Source organism: Geotrypetes seraphini, chromosome 10 (genome assembly GCF_902459505.1).
Source record: "Geotrypetes seraphini chromosome 10, aGeoSer1.1, whole genome shotgun sequence".
NCBI lineage: Eukaryota > Metazoa > Chordata > Amphibia > Gymnophiona > Dermophiidae > Geotrypetes > Geotrypetes seraphini.
In genome coordinates this window covers 52,298,973-52,319,785 of record NC_047093.1, presented here as the reverse complement: position 1 = coordinate 52,319,785, position 20,813 = coordinate 52,298,973, and the positions used below count along the sequence as shown (strand labels likewise).

Here is a 20,813-nt window from a genome sequence, read left to right as displayed (position 1 = left end):
TTCAAAACCCGGACAAAGTGCCGGATTTTGAAAAGCTGTCCGGACCCCTGGACATGTCCTCAAAAGGAGGACATATCCGTGGAAATACGGATATGGTAACCCTAATCTTTTGGCCCATTCTCCAGTTTCTCCTCTCCCCACCAGGTCATAATTCTGATTAGTAAGGAATACTCACATCGTAGTTTCTCATCCAGAGTTCCTCGGGAAGTGACTGATAATGCCTGGATAAACTCTGAGAACTCTATCCTTCCATCCTAGACCAGAGAGATATGATCAGTGACACCCTGCACAGATATCCTGGTGGATCCCATGAAGAATACACAAATCTCTGAGCATGTCCTGTCAAATTCATAGATCATGTGTTTTTTCCACCATACCATTGTTTGGTACTTTTCTTTTCTTTTTTTTTTTAGTTCAATTTATTTATTGAGTAATGAAGAAAAGGAAAAAAGTACATCATATAACAAAAACAGCATACAGAAGATTGGCATTCGATGTCTCAATATTACAGGAAATAAAACAACCTAAATTATGTGGATAGGATAATATTTTTTAAAAAAAATCCATAGTTAAAGAGACTATAAGTATTTGTCAATGGGTGTCCAAATATCACACGTGATATTTGTTTGGTACTTTTCTATTCCTGTGTAGAACAGGGCTGTTACTATGGCCCACATTCCTGACAAACCTTTGCTGTCATACTGCGACTATGGGGCTCCGTGTTCAAAAGAGAAAAATGTTCAAAAAAATGGCATAAAGTGGCATTTGGAGATTAAGGGCTCCTTTTACAAAGGTGCGCTAGCGGTTTTAGCGCGCGCTAGCCGTCACCGCCTCTTTTTAAGCAGGCGGTAGTTTTTCGGCTAGCGCGCGCTGTAGCGCATGCTAATCTTGTGCGTGCGCTAAAAACGCTAGCGCACCTTCGTAAAAGGAGCCCTATGTTTGCTGAAATGTCCACAATAACATTTTTGAAACTCAGTTTTTAGATCTAAATCTCAAGGAGGTGTTGGGATGTGTTTTGGGCAGGATTAAGGGAAGACTTATGATTTAGATGTTTTTCTACAATAATGGAGAAAAAATGTCCAGGGCAAAACTTGGACGTTTCAGGCTAGACCTATTTCAATAATGAATAAGTGCTAAAAAGGTGGCCATGCTGACCAGATAACCACTGGAGAAATTTATTTATTTATTTCCCGCCTTAACGCCTAGGCGGGTTACAACTGAAATGAAGGCATGGCCCTCCTTACTCCCCCAAACATGTGAATGAAACACTTCATATCAGTCCTATTAGAGCAGGTCTCTGAAGTAGCCTAGTGGTTGGTGCAGTGGACTGCAGGGAAAGGGACTCAGGCCCATATTTCATTCTAACCAGTACACTTGTGGTGTAAAGTGCCAAAACCTACCTAACATCTATTGTACTGACATATAGGTGACACCTGCAGGTATAAGGCTTATTTGGGGAGATATACAGCTGGGTACAGTAGGTTTTAGGTGAGTTTTGCAGGGCTCACCATACAATGTAAGGGGGTCAGGTGAGATGTGTACTTAGGATCTTTTATATGAAGTTCACTGCAGTGTCCTCTAGGGAGCCCCACTGCTCTGCTGGGATGTCTGTGTGGCCAGTCTGCTAAAAATGCTTGCTCCCTCCTACATCCCAATGGCTGGTTTTCCTGCGTTTTTATTTATTTATTATAGCATTTATATACCACTTATTGCCTAAGTGGTTTACTCAAGCATTTTTCCCTACCTGGTGGGCTCACACTCTACCTAATGTACCTGGGGCAAATGGGGGATTAAGTGACTTGCCCAGGGTCACAAGGAGCAGCATGGGAGTTGAACCTACAACCTCAGGGTGCTGAGGCTGCGGCTCTAACCACTGTGCACTGTGGACTCTTTTTTTTTTTTTTTTTAATGGTTGAAAAAGATAGACACACTGAGGACAAATATCTAAAACAAAAGGACTTTTTTTTAATTTTGGAAATGGTCATTTTCTCTACTAGATTTTTGGACATTTTTCCAAATTGTCCAAAATCAGATTTAGATGTCATATTGAAAATGCCCCTCCACATGACTTTCAGAAAGTCACAGCTTCAGATACCTTAAACTCTCTGTGTTTTCTTTCAGCGTTGGTTGTAGAGCAGAATTTCTAACTGACAAAGCAGAATATTTACAGAGCTGCTTTAGCTGTTTAACAGCGTAGTACCACGTCAACAGTATATGTAGTGCATAAAATGCTAGTCAGTGGCGTAGTAAGGGTGAGCGGTGGCGCCCTTCCCCGCCACCCCTGCGGTACATTCGCCCCCCTTCCCTTTCCCCCGTACCTTTTTAATTTCTCCATCTTGAACAGCATGGCCACATTGGTGTCGGCTCGCCCTTTGACATAACTTCCTAGGCGCAGACCCGAAAGTAATGTCTGAGAGAGCGCCGATGGCCGATGCTGACGAGGGCAGCAACCTCGTGCCGGGAAAGTAAAAATGGGACGAGGAAGGCAAGAGGCATGTGCGTGCGGCAAGGAGAGGAGCGAGGGAGTGGAGAGGAGGAGGAATGGCATGCCCTTAGCAAGATGGCACCTGGGACGGACCCCCCCCCCCCTTTTACTACACCACCAGTGCTAGTGCGCAATAGTTAATATGGAAGTTGCCATTACAGGGTTTGGAATAGGTAGGGAATGCGGAGTCTGTTACTGTGCATTAATGCCTAATTCTATATATGGCACCCAATTTGTGCACAATTTAATTAATGAGCCAATTAGTGCTGCTAATCAGGTGCTAATTGGCATTAACTGAAATTTGCGTGCACACCTATAAATTTTACACTTGGATCAGAGGGGTAGGGGTGGAATGGGGCATTCCTGAATTTGCAACCAGTTTTATAGAATCAAAGAGATCCACACATAATTTAGGCTTAAGAATTTACACCAGGTTTTACTTGATCTAAATCTTAAGCCCAAAACTGGGCATTGACCTCGGCGTCAAATGCTATTCTATAAATGGCGCCCAACTCTGAGTGCTGCTTATAGAATAGCGCTTAGAACTGAGTTCTAACTGCTAACACAGCATATAACGCTGTACCTCCCATATCACATTACCTGCCATGCCATTGGCATACGGTACCAGATTTTGCTCTGCATTAACTGCACAGTAACCCTCAAAGTGGTAGGAATTCCCTCAAGTTACCATTGTGGTTTTGCGGTTACCATGTTTTCAGTGCAAAACCATAGCACACTCTAGTAAATGGGACTCTAAATGCAATAGGGCAAATATTAATAAAAGAAAACGACCACTAAAACCTAAACTAAACAAGGTCAAGGAACAGGCACGTGATATTTTACAGAGTGACAGAGCTGCCCTGAGTTAAGGAAGTTAAAGAAAAAAAAGCCCAGCTGAATGTGGAAGCCAGCTGTTTGGGTGCTGAGCACTCCTTTCCCCAATCATTCTGAAATATTGGCACCTATATAGCTGAATACTGACTTTGCTCATTTAGAAAGTGAGTGCAAGATCTTCCCTAGGCCCTCTACTAAGCTACTTGATTCCTTGGATCTTTCTTTTGGGTTCTGCATTCCCCTTGATATTTCTTTTAGGTTCTGCTTTACTCTAGTCCTTGCACTTCAGCTCTGGTTTCCTCTGGATCTATTTCTTGGACTCTGTTCAACAAAAGTATGGGTGTTCCTATTTGGGTTCTGATGGATTCTTTTATATGTCTGAGTTCTGCTACTGGATCTTCCACTTGATACCTGGCATTGGCTTCCTCTGGCTCTTGGGTTGTGTTGCTGGTCTCTTTGTGTCTTCTGCTTTGGTTTTGGGTCTCTCAGGATCATCTGGAACTGGACCATTGAGTCTTCTGTTTAGGTTTCTAGATGTGGGTCCTTTTGGGTTTCTTTGTAGTATGAGTCTCCTGTTGGTCTTGCTCTTCGGTTATGATGATCAGTCTTGCTGGATCTGGGCTCAGGACTCAGGGGAAAAGCCTAATCTTTGTTTATACCAGATGTGTCTGCAGCTGGAACCTGATTTTACATTCACTCTCAAAAAGTGACAGTGGAAAGAAGAGACCAGTGAGCCTGCTGTGCTTGATGGAAAGTAGGCAACTCCATGAAGGCTGAAGTTAAGACTGGAGCTCTGCTATTATAAGAAAAATGGTAGTCACAAACTCTGAAAATTTTCTACAGAGATCCTCTGCCATCTTTAATACGAAAAGCTTTTAAAGGAGATGTCTTAAGAAGTGTTATGTTCATGTGTGGCATGAAGGGATTTTTAGTTTGATTTTATGTTGATTATATTTTTAAATTATAAATGCCATAAGAAATAATGGGCTCCTTTTATCAAGCCGCACTAGTGGGGTTAACGCGCGTGATGTTTCATCACGTGCTAACCCCGCGCTGTCCAAAAACTACCACCTGCTCAAGAGGAGGCGGTAGAGGCTAGTGCGGCCAGTGGTTTAACGCGCGCTATTGCGTGCATTAAACCGCTAGCGCAGCTTGATAAAAGGAGCCCAATATGTACAATGTATTGTTTGTATGGAAACTGCTTAGGTTTAAGCGGTCTAGAAATTTTAAAATAAATAATAATAAATAAATAAATTTAAATATTTTATATGTCTTGGCCCTATGATTCTGTTTCTACTCACAAATCTGTTTCTCTACAAAGTATGCATTGTGCTGATTCATGATAAAGACTTTAATAAGATTTGACAAAAAAGGCCAAGACATATAAAATATTTAAATTTATTTATTTTTAAGATTTCTAGAGTGCTTAACCCTAAGCAGTTTCCATACAAAACATACATATTGGAGTCCTTTTACTAAGGCACGCTAGCCCTTTAAGCGCACACTAAATATTAGCACGTGCGAAACGCTAACTGAGGACGAATGAGGGAGAATCGGGAGTAAGACCTGCATGAAAATATAGGCGGAAGAAGATGCAAGCATAAGACCTGCATATATTGTAGGCGAAGACCCCTGAGAACCCCAAATAGTTATATTTCTAAGAGAGACATTGTGCATATGAATTCAAACTTCTAAGCAGTCATTTTCCTCTTTGCCAGTAAGAGAGAGATTCACCTTTGCTCCAGAAACCAGCAGTCAGATCTCCAGACTGTGGCATCACTGTTTTGGGACTTTTCAGAACAGTACAGTACAGAAGTCCTCTTAAGAAGTACTAGCGAAGGACAGTGTAACTCAGGAAAGTAGGGGTCCTGTTCTCTGGAGTTATTAGCCTTAGTATTGGGAATGCATTTGTCAGGGAAATATAGAAAGGTCAGTTTTGGCATCAGGTGACATCATGCTTCAGTATGGCTCCATGATAAGTGTATAGGCCATTCAGCCAATAAAAATGACATATGTGACAAACCAATGAGAAGTGAGTAACTAGGAGGTACCCTAGGCTACTGAAATAATGTATATAAGTGACATGCTGGATGGCATAAGGGAGGAAGGGAGGAGAAGAAGAGAAGAATCCTAAAACAGAAGCCTGCTACTTTGTATGTATGTTATCCTTATTTGCCCTCAGTGTTGTATCTTATTGTAATGAGCTGTCTTTCATTTATTGTTAATTATATTTCATACCTGTGACTGAGGAGTAGCGAGGTCTATTTTTGTGATGCGATCGGCAGCTCTCGCTGTCACTAACGCGTCCATAGAATATAATGGGCGTGTTAGCATGCGCTAAAATGGCTAGCGCGCCTTAGTAAAAGAGGGGGATTATTTCTTATATAGTAATATATATATATATAGTAATATAGTAGATGACGGCAGATAACGACCTGAATGGTCCATCTAGTTTGCCCAACCTGATTCAATCTAAAAGTTTGTTGGGGGGGGGGGGGTTTCTTCTCCTCCTTAGCTATTTCTGGGGAAGAATCTAAAGGATTTTATTTTTTTTTTTTAGGATTTTATACACCGCCTATCAAGGTTATCTAAGCGGTTTTTTACAATCAGGTACTCAAGCATTTTCCCTCTGCCCAGTACAATCAGGTACTCAAGCATTTTCCCTCTGCCCAGTACTGTTCTTAGGTTCCAACTACTGAAATCTCTGTCAAAGCTCACTCTAGTCCGTCTACACTCTCCCAGCCATTGAAGCCCTCCCCAGCTCATCCTCCCCCTAACGGTCATATACAGACACAGACTCTTTAGACTAGCAGGGACAACTAAAACAAGAGGTCATTCAGAAAAACTGAGAGGAGACAGATTCATAACGAATGCAAGGAAGTTCTTCTTCACTCAACGGGTGGTAGACACCTGGAACGCGCTTCCCGGAGAGGTGATAAGACAGAGTACAATTCTGGGGTTCAAAAAGGGACTGGATGACTTCCTGGAAGCGAAGGGGATAACAGGGTACAGATAGAGGTTTACCTTACAGGACATTGAGCGAATAGGGTATGGACATTTTAGGTTGGGTAGGGAACACTTTCAGGTCATGGACCTGGAGGGCCGCCGCGGGAGCGGACTGCCGGGCACGATGGACCCCTGGTCTGACCCGGCAGAGGCAATGCTTATGTTCTTATATAATCAACATAAAATCAAACAAAAAATCCCTTCATGCCACACATGAACATAACACTTCTTAAGACATCTCCTTTATAAGCTTTCCATATTAAAGATGGCAGAGGGTCTCTGCTGAAAATTTTCAGAGTTTGTGAATTCCTTTTTTGTTATAGTGGATTTTGAATCTTATTGGGGTGGTTACTACACTGTTTTCAAACTTCCCTTCTATCTGTAATCTTTGTGAGATACTGTCACAATACATGGCAGGAGTGGAGATATTACACCTCACATTTTTACAAGACTCTCTTGCCTACATACTAGAAAGCAGCACACAGGCTCCAGACATGAAATGGGATAAAAGTTCTTACTTTGTTTTCATCAAAGACGTTAAAGACGAATGTTGCAAATTTGGTTGGATCACCAAAGGGAAAAAACTGTTTGTAGATCTTCTGAAATCCGGCAGCATCCAGCTGTCCACTGGGGCAGTCCTTGATAAATCCTTTGTACCTGGGGAAAATCGAGAGCACAAAAAAGGAGAAAAATGAAAGTTAAACCTAGTCTGAGGCAAAGGGACCCAGCTGTATCTTGCACTCTCCTTCCACCCCAAAGCATGATAAAGCCTAACACAGCACCTAAAAGAGGATTCTCTTTATAAGGAGGGAAAGCAATTCTGAACCCAAGAGCAAACAAATCTCAAATTACTTAATAAGTGCTTAAATTTGATGGCTGGCACCAGAGCTCCCATAGTTGAAACTTGAACTTATCAAATTCCTTTGCAACCATATGTTCAATGGGTTTAAAATCTAGACAGTTCAAGAAATGGAACAGTGCTCCTGCCTCCTGCTCTCTGAAATAATCTAGATGTACCTGGGGGGTGGGGCTTCTAGTCTGAATGTTCTGTGTTTCAAAGGTCCATCAAGCCCAGTATCTTGTTTCCAACAGTGGCAAATCCAGGTCACAAGTACCTGGCAAGATTCTAAAACAGTAAAATGTCTCTAACTCAGAGAGCTTCCAGTGTGATCCAACATATGATGATTGAAATTTGTATCTGCTGTGTATATTGTGTGTATATGAAAAATGAATGGGAAAAAATTGCATTACAATTAGTAAAGGGGATGGGATCTGGGGTAGAGCTTAGGTGGGCCTAGGGAGGTCTGTGGTTGGGGTACTCAGTTGATATTGTTAGATTTAGGGTGTACGTAGCTTGAAGTAGTTGAGAAACACTGCTGTAGGCAATCAGCTGGCGCCAGTGCCTCTCCTCTCTGGTCCTCTTCCCTGCTGGCACCCCCTACTGGCGTCTCAGGGCCCATCTTGAAGGCCTCTGCACATGTATGGACATTGACATGATGATGTCACGCGTATGCGTGATCTTATCACGGTGACATCCGCGCACTTCTGGGTGTCTCAAGCCGTGACCACTACCTTTAGTGTGCCCCGGCTCGAGAAAGTTTGAGAGTCACTGCTTTAAGGGAACAGGGAAATATCTAATGTATAAGTACCTGAATATACAGTAACTTGCCTTGAGCTAAATCATTAAGGCCCCCTTTTATCAAGCTACGTTAGGGTTTTTGTTGCAAGTCGCTGCGGTAAAAACTCCGACACTCATAGGAATGCTATGAGCGTTGGAGCTTTTACCGCAGCGGTCTGTGATTTTTTTTATTTTTTTTTTAAACCCTTATGCAGCTTGATAAAAGGGGGTCTAAGTGATTTTGACAATATGTGTGTCTTATAGCATCTCCTGCCAGTTTTTAACTCATTTTATGGTTTCCTTTTTTAGTTCATTCACACATGATGGATGTGGAAGTGTTTGGGCAGGTTTTATTTCCCTTTCTTTCAGCTGTGCTCCATTGTCTTTGGCTGCAAGTCCCTTGAACAGACATATCTGTCAATCACAGTCCCAGCATGGGAAATAACAATTAAAGAGATTGAGCATGCATAGCGTTCGGATATCAAACAGTGGCGAATGAGCCCATGTGCTCTCTATTGAAGAGTATTCAAAGTAAGCTTCTCCTTTTTACATGTTCAATTTGGTTTTTAAATACAGAGCTATTAATATTGATTATTTTAATATAATCTGTGCAGTAATTTGCAGTTCATTATAGTGGATTGTTCCAAAAGGCATCATTTTTTTTTGCTTTTCTGCTGTTTACATCTTAACAGTAAACATTTAGATCCCCTTTTATGACGCCATGTTAGGCTTTTTTTATTGCCGGCCTTGGCGGTAAAAGCTCTGATGCTCATAGAATTCCTATGGTGATTCCACGGCTGGTGATAAAAAAACCTAATGCAGCTTCATAAAAAGGGGGGGGAGGGAGTTATTTAGCTCATATAATACAGTGTCTTATATACCACAATTTTTTGCAAGGAATCTATGCGGTTTACAATACAATTTAGAGAAAGCTCTTAAGTTACATTGGGGTCTTTTACTAAGGCGCGCTAGCCGATTTAGCGCCTGCTAAATGCTTACGTGTCCATTATAGTCTATGTAATCTATAATAATAAAATGCTAAGCGTGCATGCGCACTCTTACCGCGTGTTCCCTGATCCCTGATCTGTAGGTCCGTGGTTGGCCGGAGTGCGCATGCGCGACACCAGGACTCCTCCTCCCGAGCCCCAGACATGCTGACCGCCTTCGGTCCCACGGGCCTCTCAAGCAGTGGCGGTGGCAGGGATGGCGGAAACTTTACCGAGGCGGCTGTCGGCTTCAGGCACGCATGGCAGCTGTCGGCGCCTGCAGGTCATGGCAGCTATTAGTGCCTGCAGGCCGCGGTGGCTTGAGGCGGCTGTGGCGGAGGGCAGACGCGAACGGAGGTAAGGGGTGCTGCTGGACAGGGGAAGAGGTGCTGATGGACGGTGGGGGAAGAAAAAGGAAGGGAGGCCTACTGCTGGACAGGGAGAGCAGGAAAGAGGTGCTGCTGGACAGGGGAAGAGGTACTGAGGGACAAGGGGGAAGAAAAAGTAAGGGAGGCCTACTGCTGGACAGAGGGATCAGGAGAGAGGTGCTGCTGGACAGGGGAAGAGGTGCTGATGGACGGTGGGGGGGGAAGAAAAAGGAAGGGAGGCCTACTGCTGGACAGAGGGATCAGGAAAGAGGTGCTGCTGGACTGGGGAAGAGGTGCTGATGGACGGTGGGGGAAGAAAAAGAAAGGGAGGCCTACTGCTGGACAGGGGGAGCAGGAAAGAGGTGCTGCTGGACAGGGGAAGAGGTGCTGATGGACGGGGGGAATAAAAAGGAAGGGAGGCCTACTGCTGGACAGGGGGAGCAGGAAACAGGTGTTGCTGGACAGGGGGGAGGTAAAACAAAGGGAGAAGGGCTGCTACTGGATAAGGGGAGCAGTGAAAGGGTGGTGGTGGACACAGGGGAGGTAAAAGGAAGGGAGAATTGAACGGGGGAGCAGGCAAGGGATGCTGGTAGACAGCCGAGGAAAAAGAAAGACAGAAATATAGAAAGCGTCTAAGGAGAGAAAGAGAGAAAGAAATAAAGACAGACAGACACACATATATTCTAGCACCCATTAATGTAACGGGCTATAAGACTAGTTTATTAATATTGTGATATGAATGTAGTTATTTAGTTTATTATCACAATTGGATATTATTTTGATCCCTACATTTATTTATCCATTATATTCTATGGACACGTTAGCATTTAGTGCACACTAAATCGGCTAGCGTGCCTTAGTAAAAGAGGGGGATTGTTAGGAGGAGCATTGGTTTAGTTTTAATAAATATTTTAAAAAATTTCCTACTCTCTAAAACAGTGGTATTCAACCCAGTCCTCGGGTACCACCAGGCCAGTCGGGTTTTCAGGATATCCACAATGAATATGAATGACAGAGACTTTGAAAACCCGGCTGGCCAGGTGGTCCCTGAGGACTGAGTTGAAAACCACTTCTCTAAAAGATAATTTAAATATGCTTCACTGAAATTTGTACCAAAAACGTCATTTTAAGTAAGGAGGAAAATCCTTGGATGTCCATTTGTGTACAGTTATCAAAATCACTCAAAATGCTGACACTCCCTTTGGACTAATTTCATTCATAGGCAAAAACCTCCAAAGATTCTATAAAACAATTTTGGTGCTGTGGTACAGGCATAATGCAATAGAAAGCACTAAACAGCAAGCACTTCTAAGTGCACCAAATGAACATTTTCAGCTTGCTGCATTGCTTTGCTCTACACTCAAGATCTTGTGAGTACTATGGACTCATCAGCGCCCCTGCCAAAAACTGTAGAGACCCACCCCAAGTTTTGAATGATTTTAAATCTTTATGTTATAAATGTTTCTAGTGTTTTATTAATGAGAGTTATAAATCTAACATTTCATGAACAAATTAGTTCAGTGGTAAAAACTTGTTTTTACAAGCTTCGACTCATACGTTCCCTTACATCTATTCTAGACATGGAAGCAATCACGACCCTTATTCACTCCTTAGTTATCTCTCATCTTGACTATTGCAATTCTCTTTACAATGGAATCACTCAAAAAGAATTGCGACGTCTACAGCTAATTCAGAATATGGCAATAAAACTTATATATAATTTAGGGAAATACGATCATGTCACGCCCACTGGCTTCACATCACACATCGCATTACCTACAAAACTATCCTGTTGGTCTTTAAAATTAAACTCTCCCATCAACCTTCTTTCCTCGATAAATTCCTTATTCCCTTGCGCCCTTCACGAACTCTCAGATCAGCTGACCAGAACTTACTCTCCATCCCTTCTATAAAGGAATTTTTCTTTACTAGGAAATCAAATTTTTCAGTGGTAGCCCCAACCTTATGGAATGCTCTACCATCTCATCTCTGTCATGAAAAATTAATCGATAAATTTAAGACTAACCTAAAAATGTTTTTATTCCAAGACGCATTCAATCACTCTTGAATATCTCTTCTTAAATCAACCAACCGCTTTCAAGAAGTGATCCTATCCCTAATGTTTTTTCCCTTTCTTTCCATTTCCTTTCAACCCCCCTTTTTTTTTATCTCTAATAATGTAATTTTACCCCACTTCTCCCTTTTAATCATCACTTTCAAGTCCATCTTGTCTATGTCTTTACATGTTCACTTCCCTTTCTCCTCATAGACATAACTTTTTTTTTTTTTAATTTATTTATTTATCATTTCAAATTATCATTACATCACAATGATAAGGAAATACTGAAATAGAATACAATCAGTTCATGCTGATAAGCAAATTAACATAAGGAAATATTGCATTCAACATAGTCCACAATAGGTGAAGGAGAAAAGAAGAGAAAAAAAAACAACCCCTAGGGTAAGGGATACATTAACCAATTTAAGGATTCTGAAATAAAGAGCACTAACAGCCTTCCAAAAATTAACGCCACACAATCCTGTTTCAATCTGGATGAGTAGAGACACCCTTACCTTCTAAGAAAAAGCCTAATTGGGCAGGTTAAAAAAATACATATTTAGTTTCCTGAAGGGAAACCACACATTTACAAGGGAATCTTAACTGAAAAACTGCCCCTAATGATATCACTTTCATTCGGTATGTTAGAAATTCTTTTCTTCTAGATTGCGTCCATTTTGAGATATCAGGAAACCTATATATTCGTCCTCCCAAGTAGGACACTTGTTTCAATTTAAAGTACAATTTCAGCAGCAATTCTTTATCTTGATGAAATACAAGAGAGACTAGTAAAGTAGCCCGACCCTCTATTTCGATATCAGATGATTGTAATATATCAGATAAATCCATCTGGTCTCCACCTCTAACTAATTCTCCTTCTTTATTTGAATTTTTCTTTAAGTAATAGATTTTTTGTAATGGTGGAAGATCAGATTCTGATATCTTCAATATAGTTGTCATAAAATTCCTAAAAGTTTCCCGGGGTGACATAAACTTGGCTATTGGAAAATTTAAAAGTCTCAGGTTCAAACTTTTATGTTGATTCTCCAAGTTTTCAATCTTCCTCAGGAGAAGCATTTTATCAGAAACTTGTTTAGTCATCAAATTTTTTGTATCTGTTGTTGTTTTCTCTAAATTCTTTATCTGTTTGTTGCTGCTGAAGTGATGTCTCCAACAGGTCTATCTTAGAAGTTGAGTTTAAAGTAATTGAAACAAAATTAACACATACTGAATGCAGGTTCTCCAAAGCCAGCCAGATTGAGTCAAGTGTGACCGCCTGAGGCCTCACAAATGGCTTGAGGGGGGAAATAGCCGCTAGCTTCTCCTCAGCGACTCCTCCAGGTGCCGAATCCTGGGTTCCCTCAGCCTCTCCACCACTTGCTGCTCGGGGTTCACTACTCCCTAGCCGCTGCGACTCCCCGGCAGGAATTGACGTCGGCATTGATGTAAACACTTCCGGGTCAATATCGGGTCTCGGTAGCGTCTCTTCCGCTACATTCGGGGAGCTCCCCCACAGCGACTGGTCCCTCGATGTTCCTCCAGGCATGGGGGGCATGTGTGGCTCTCTTGGGCTCAGCGATAAATCGCCATCCAAGCTGAGTCTTCCCCTAGACTCAGCAGCAGATCCACCCGAAGTGGTTAGCTGGACTGTAAACGATGGCATTACAGTCTGTCGCATATTGGAGAAGACAGAGGTAAGTGGAGGGAGTCCCCTCTATTTCCCACGTCTTTTGGGCATTGGATAGCAGTAGTAATTATATTAATTCAAAAGAAATTGCCCCGTTGACGGAGAGCACTCCAATATGTGCTCTGCTCAGGACGCCATCTTTTTCCTCCCCCCATAGACATTACTTTTAAGTATTATTTTTATCTCTATTTTAGCATTTTATTGTAAACCGGCTAGATACTTGTTGATGGTCGGTATATTAAAAATCAATAAACTTGAAACTTCATTAATTTATACATTTTGTTTATAGATTTATGGACCACTGTCAAAGCAATATTTATATAATTCACTTGACTGAAGACTATCTTTCCTTAGGTCATCTCTGCTGTATATCCTGATTTTAGATGTGTGGAGTTTGTTTTATTTTTCCTTCGTTTGATTTGAGAACCAGGGAAGTCATGGCTCAAATCGTACTATGCTTCTTGTGATTTGGGCACATTATTTAACCCTCCATCATCTCAGGAACAAACTTATGGGTGGAGACTCACCTTCAAAAAGATAACTAGGATGGAGTCGGTCCAGAGGAAGGCCACTAAAATGGTTAGTGGTCTTCATCATAAGACATATGGAGACAGACTTAAGATCTCAATATATATACTTTGGAAGAAAGGTGGGAAAGAGGAGATATGATAGACATTTAGGTACCTACGTGGCATAAATACGCATGAGGCAAATCTCTTCCATTTGAAAGGAAGCTCAGAAATGAGAGGACATAGGGTGACGTTAAGAGGTGATAAGCTCAGGAGTAATCTAAGGAAATGCTTGTCTACACTAAGGATGATAGATGCACGGACTAGTCTCCAGGTAGAGGCATGGGCATGGATGGGTCAGGGTCATTCCTATGATTTGTGCGCAGTATTATAGAATTTAGAGGATCTGCGCCTAATTTAGGCACAGGGATTTGCATCAGGGTTCATAAGAACATAAGAATTGCCATCTCCGGATCAGACCCTGGGTCCATCAAGTCCGGTGATCCGCACACGCGGAGGCCCCGCCAGGTCTACCCTGGCATAGTTTTAGTCCCCATATCACTATATGCTTCTCAAGGGAGATGTGCATCTAATTTACCCTTAAATCCTAGAACGGTGGATTCTGCAATTACTTCCTCTGGGAGAGCATTCCAGGTGTTCACCACTCGCTGCGTGAAACAGAACTTCTTGATATTCGTCCTGAACCTGTCCCCCCTCAGCGTCAGTCTATGCCGGTATAAATCCTCACATCCAAAACTGGGTGTGGATCCCGGCGCTAAGTACTGTTCTATATACAGGGCTCAGCTGTGAGTACTATTTATTGAATAGTGCTTAGTGCGCATGTTTTTGTGCCATTTACAGAACTGAGTTCATTGCGTGTAGCACTTCTAATGATATAACATGGGTCTGAAATGCCAGAACATTATCTCATTACATTACACACCTGTATTTGCCTGTGTGTTTTTACATGTGTATGGGGGGTGGGGTCTGAAAACTATCCGGTTGATATTCAAGACAAGTTAACCAGTTGGGAATGGCCGTCAACTAGTTAACTTGTATCTCGGCAGCTAACTGGGCATTTTCAGCATCTTTTAACTGGTTGCTGCTGAAAATGCCCAGTTAGTGTCGAAAAATAAGCCAGCGATGTTGGAAGCATTCCAGGGGCATGACTGCTTAAGTCCTGATATTCTGAACTTACAGGGCCAGGCTTAGCAAGAGGGAGTGGCCTAGTGGTTAGAGCTGCTGCCTCAGCACCCTGAGGTTGCGAGTTCAATCCCAACCTGCTCTTTGTGACGCTGGGCAAGTTACCAAAGTAGGTGCCACAGTTGGGACAGATAGAGAAAAAAGTACAGTACCTGATTACTAGTCAATGTATTGTAAATCACTTTGGGTGAATCTCTTCATGAAAAAAGTGATAAATAAATCCAAACAAATAATAAATAAGGCTGCATAAAAAGCCATACTAGTTAAGTCTGAATCTTGCCTTAAATAGCCCTGTGCTAGCTGGCACTGAAAACACCAGATATTAAATGTTGGTAATCTGAAACAGCCTGGCATTGGACACCCAGGTTAATCAGCAGCAGGCAGTCAAAGGGCTGCGCACTAGAGGTCTGCACAGGAATGGGGATTGCAGGAATCCCACGGGGACCCCGCAGGGATTCCCCCAAGGTCTAAGGGACTCTCACAGGAATCCCCCCCAGGCCTACAGGACTCCCACATGGATGGAACCAGGGTTCCCAAGGCCTACCTAATGTTCTGTCGATCCAGTTGCTGATTGCCGTACATCCACCAGTTGGGGAGACAGAGCTGGAGCTTGATGTTTGGGGGTTTCCAGTTTTGTTGTGATATTCATACTTCTATTTGTAATTTGTGATCCATTGTTCTGTATTTAAGTCTGTACTTTGTTTATTCCATTTAATCTGTAACATTTCTAAAAATTGTAAACCGCATAGAACTTCACGGTCCTGCGGTATATAAACTGTTATTATTATTATTATTATTTGGTGAAGGTCTGTCTGTGTGTTCTGGCAGATGTCTGAATTTGTTTTGAGTTTTCTGTAAAACTCAATTAAACTAAAATCAAAACTGTCAGAAGTAATTGCTGCTTTTTATGGGGACAGGTAACATTTTGGGGGGGATGGAGGAGATTCCTCGCGGGGACGGGTGGGGATGAAGGGATTCCTCATGGGGATGGAGGTGATTCCTCATGGGTCGGGCAGGGATGGAGGAAATTCTGGTAGGGACAGGTGGGGACAGGCGGGATACTGGTGAGGATGGGTGGGAATGGGCAGGATTTCTGTCCCCGCGCAACTCTCTACTGCGCACCCAGCTGAATATCAGGGGGCATTTGTGTCCATGTGGGGAGACAGTATACATGGGACAGACTTTCAAATGTTAGAGTATGAAAGTCCAGGGTGGTAGACTTAGGAGTAATGCCAGGAAATATGTTTTCACAGAGAGGTAGTGAAGGCAAAAACAGTGATGGATTTCAAAAATGCAAGAGATAGTCACAAAGGATCCCTAAATAGATAGTATCAACACAAAACTCAACAGATCAACAATTATAATTTAATTTACGATGTGCTGCGGTGATGCTTGGATGACAGCCCCATTAATGGGGGAGTAGAACCAATGCTGGAAAGACATCTACAGTCTTTGTCCTATATATGGAAAGCAGATCAGGATGGGCTGGAGTTAGAGAATGACACGGGGACAAATTTTTCCCATCCCCACAAGAACTCTATTTCCCCGTCCCGTCTCCACAAGTTTTGTCACTGTCCCTGTCCCTATCCTGTAAGCTCTGCCTTAAACGCACAAGCCTCGAACACTTATGATATTAAAGTGTTTGAGGCTTGTGCAGATGAGGACAGAGCTTGCAGGAATGGGGCAGGAACAGGAAAAGAACTCGCTGGGATGGGAAAATAAATTCCCGTGGGGACGGGGAAAAATTTGTTCCCGTGTCATTCTCTACCTGGAGTTAGCTTTGATGGCAATTCCAGCAGTGGGGCAGTGTAGCCGATGCAGGGTAGACTTCTATGGTCGGTTCCCATATATGGCAGAATGGATCAGAAGCAGGTATGCATATTTTAAACCACATTCTTATCACCCGAGTACAAATCTCACCTATCTCGGGGTGAGGGGAAGACATCTTACAGTGGAATTTAGCAAGTAAAAATGATTATTAATACACTGTGATAATGAATGTGACTGTTGGGCAGACTAGATGGGCCATGCAGGTCTTTATCTACTGTCATATACTATCCCCCCTTTTACAAAACCATAGTGCAGTTTTTAGCGCCAGCCGTGGTGGTAACAACTCTGAAGCTCGTAGGAATTCTATGAGCATCGAAGCTGTTACCGCCGGTGCTAAAACCACTCTACGGTTTTGTAAAAGGGGAGGTATATTACTCTGTTAGACTGGCCAGTGTAACATTGAAGAGGAACCCCTTTGGGTCTGCCACAATTCATGATTACAGAGGTCAGAACCCTTGGAAGGGGACTGCTGGATATGCCAATGCCTAGGGCAGAAGCATCCAACATAGGACTTATCTACGTGTTTACTGCTTTGTGGGCGCACGTGTCCGTCTGACAATTTGTGTAGGCAGATTTGCTGCACTGTGCTTATGTGTATATGGCACACACGCACACACACCTAATGCTGTCGTCACACCCTGCATGTCCTCTGCCATTCCAGTATGTGGGCTTGCTGATGTGTGTGTGCTTTTGTGCCGCTGATTTTCCTGGCTTATGTGCCTCTGGGCTGCCACACAATACAAAGTCATGGTGGCAGAACTGGTGCTGTCAGGAAGTGAGGGGGTGGATGGCTGAGGATTCTGCTGTGCCAAGGGAGGGGGCTTATACAGCTGAACTCCTCGGTATCCTGACTCATCAGGAAAGAGAAGGCACAACAAGCCAAGAGCAGCGTGATGCTAAGGTAGAGCTTAAAAAAAAAAATAGCTCCAAGCAGCCACTGTACAAGGCTGCAGTCTGATCAGCTGAGAGCACCATCCCTCCGCCCCACTCCTGCACTGCAGCAATCCAGGGGAGCACCACAACCCCACCCCTGGCTACAGCAGACTGCTAATAACATTACACTTTATAGTGAGAGAAAGATATGCATATGCTAGATGAAAAATGTTATAAATAAAATGCTGTCCTCCCCCTCCCTCGTTTCCCTCCTTCAGATTTTCACAGCAGATGGTTAGAAGAAAGGAATGGGCTCAGCTCTCTCCACTGCACTGTTCTTAGCCATTGCAGCACAATCACTGCCAGGGGCTGGGGGGGGAGGGGGGAGACAGAAAGCAGGACTCAAATATCAACAAGGTTCCCTATGAACAGGCAGCACTTTCAATATTACACATGGCATTAGAACTCTAATATACCTTCAGCTGGGAAAAGAAGACAAGCCGGATGCTACAGATCCTTACACAGAAACTACATGCTTATAGGACACGGACACACACCCCAAATACAGAAACAGAAATATCCAGACAAAAAAATGAACTGAAAACTCTAAGAAGTCAGATTCTGGATGCAATTCCAGTCTTATAAGAACATAAGAATTGCCATCTCCGGATCAGACCCATGGTCCATCGAGTCCGGCGATCCGCACACGCGGAGGCCCAGTCAGGTATACACCTGATTGTTCTAATCACCCATATCCCTCTATGCCTCTCATAAGGAGATGTGCATCTAATTTGCCTTTGAATCCTAGCACAGTGGATTCCTTAATAACCTCCTGTGGAAGAGCATTCCATGCTTCCACCACTCGCTGCGTAAAGCAGAACTTCCTGACATTTGTCCTGGACTTGTCACCCCTTAGCTTCAAACCATGTCCTCTTGTCCGTGTCACATTGGACAGTGTAAATAATTTGTTTTTCTGCTCTATTTTATCGATGTCTTTCAGTATTTTGAACGTCTCTATCATGTCCCCTCGCAGCCTCCTCTTCTCAAGGGAGAACAGTCCTAGTTTCTTGAGTCGTTCCTCGTATTCCAAGTTCTCCATACCTCTTATTAGTTTCGTTGCTCGTCTCTGCACCCTCTCCAGCAGTTTTATATCCTTCTTTAGGTTGGGAGACCAATGTTGGACACAGTATTCCAAGTGTGGTCTATAAAGCGGCATTATGACTTTCTCCGATCTACTCGTGATTCCTTTCTCTGCTTGCAGCCTTGGAGTTGTCCTCAACTCTGACCTCTCATTTCCTACGCACATCCGACAGACTGCTAGAGCCTGTCACTTCTGTTCTCTGCAACATCATCAAAATTCTCCTCGCCTGCTCTGAGCACCCTTGTCCAAGTTTCAAGTTTATTATAAATTTGATTAATCAAAATTCTAAGCGATGTACAAATCAATAAAATTACAAAATTTTAGGGGGGAAACAGAACAAACACTTAGAACTAACCTAACAAAAATCTATTGAAACAAAAGGAGAGGATGGGAAGAAAAATACAAGTTGTTGATAGTAAGTAAGACACGTATGGGAAAAAAACCAATAGGAATGGAGAAAGCAATGTGCTTCAAAAAAAGTTATGAAATAGGATTCAATTGAGGCTCTTAGTCAGGCTTTCTAGCTATCAAATGCGTCTTTAAACAGAAAGCTTTTTAACGTGCTCTTAAATCTGTCTAGATTACTAACCTCACGCTTAGACTACTGCAATTTACTTCTAACAGGTCTCCCACTGAACTGCCTCTCCCCCCTGCAATCAGTGCAAAACTCAGCTGCACGACCTATCTGCTGCCAACCTCGCTACACTCACCTTACCTCTCTCCTCAAATCACTTCACTGTCGTCGGCTTTGGGGTCTGTTCCCCGATGGCAGTGGCACTGCCACTGCCGCTGCCATCGGGGAACAGGACCCACCAATGGATAACAGACCCCAAAGCCGACGACAGTGAAGTGATTTGAGGAGAGAGGTAAGGTGAGTGTAGCGAGGTTGGCAGCAGATAGGTCGTGCAGCTGAGTTTTGCACTGAGGGAGAAAGAAAGAAAGGGGGCAGGGAGAAAGAAAGAAAGGGGGCAGGCAGGGAAACAGAAGGAAAGAAGAGAAACAGAAAAAAAGAAAGGGGGCATGAAGAGAGGAAGAAAAAGTTGGGGGAGGGAATGAGGTGTGGAGGAGAGGAAGCATACAGGCTGAAAGAAGGGAAGAAAGATTGGATGCACAGTCAGAAGAAGAAAGTGCAACCAAAGACTCATGAAATCACCAGACAAGGTAGGAAAAATTATTTTATTTTAAATTTAGCAAAGTGGAGGCAGTATTACCACAGTTTTCAAAGGAATTTGCCCAAATAACTTAATAGTTAACTGGGTAAATTCCCAGAGATGAAAACTTCCCTTCACTTACTATGCACAGTTCTGAATTTATATCTGCTGTCTATATTTTACAATATGGTCCCCTTTTACTAAACCGCAATAGTGGTTTTTAGCGCAGGGAGCCTATTAGCGTCAAGAGCAGTGCTGGGCATTCAGCGCAGCTCCCTGCGCTAAAAACTGCTATTGTGATTTAATAAAAAGGATGGAGGGTATATTTGTCTATTTTTGTATGGTTGTTACTGAGGTGACAATGCATAGAGTCATCTGCCTTGACCTCTTTGAAAAAAATCCAGAATAGGAATGATAATTAACATTTTCTCAGCGTATAGCGTGCTTTGTGTTTTTTAATTTTATTGTTGGTAGATCATTTTGACTTGGTAGCTCACAAGCTCAAAAAGTTTGGGCACCTCTGAGCTAGAGCGTTGAAACTGTGTATTTCTATTTTATCCCCCCTTTTACAAAACTGTGGAGCGTTTTTTAGCGCCAGCCGTGGTGGTAGCAGCTCTGATGCTCAGAATGCTATGAGCGTCAGGGCTGTTACCACTGTGGCTAAAATCCACACTACAGTTTTGTAAAAGAGTGAAGGGTTAGTTTGTGATGACATATTCCATACTAGGCGAAGGTGTTTTCTGTGTTCTGTGTGTTCGAAAGACATGGTTTTCTGTTAGGATTGACGGTGTAGGATTGATCTGTGCTGGTCTGGCTTGTTTAGTTTTACAATGGGTGTATTGATGTACTGCTCACTGCAATATGTAAGATGCTGCCTTTTCCTAGGTACTCATGTGTGTCGTGTGGTTTGTTACTAAAAATCATGTTTTTCTTACAGATGGGGAGGGGGGGTGCCAAAAAATGATGGGCCCCGGGTGTTACATATGCTACGTACGCCACTGTATGTAAAGATACCAGAAAGCTGGCGTAGCAAAAACTTTAAGTAAATTGTTATTCTTCTAAA

At 42.9% G+C, this 20,813-nt stretch overlaps 1 protein-coding gene across 2 annotated transcripts in view; it reads right to left on the bottom strand.

Moving 5' to 3' along the window:
* The window catches only part of NCS1 (neuronal calcium sensor 1), a 78,169-nt gene that overhangs the window by 23,132 nt on the left and 34,224 nt on the right, over nucleotides 1–20,813 (bottom strand). For both annotated transcript variants that reach the window (XM_033961352.1, XM_033961351.1), the window contains exons 3-4: nucleotides 6,844–6,982; nucleotides 176–254 (exon numbers count right to left, since the gene is read on the bottom strand). In XM_033961352.1, coding sequence (XP_033817243.1) covers nucleotides 176–254; nucleotides 6,844–6,982 — 218 coding nt within the window. The remainder of the gene's footprint in view (nucleotides 1–175; nucleotides 255–6,843; nucleotides 6,983–20,813) is intronic.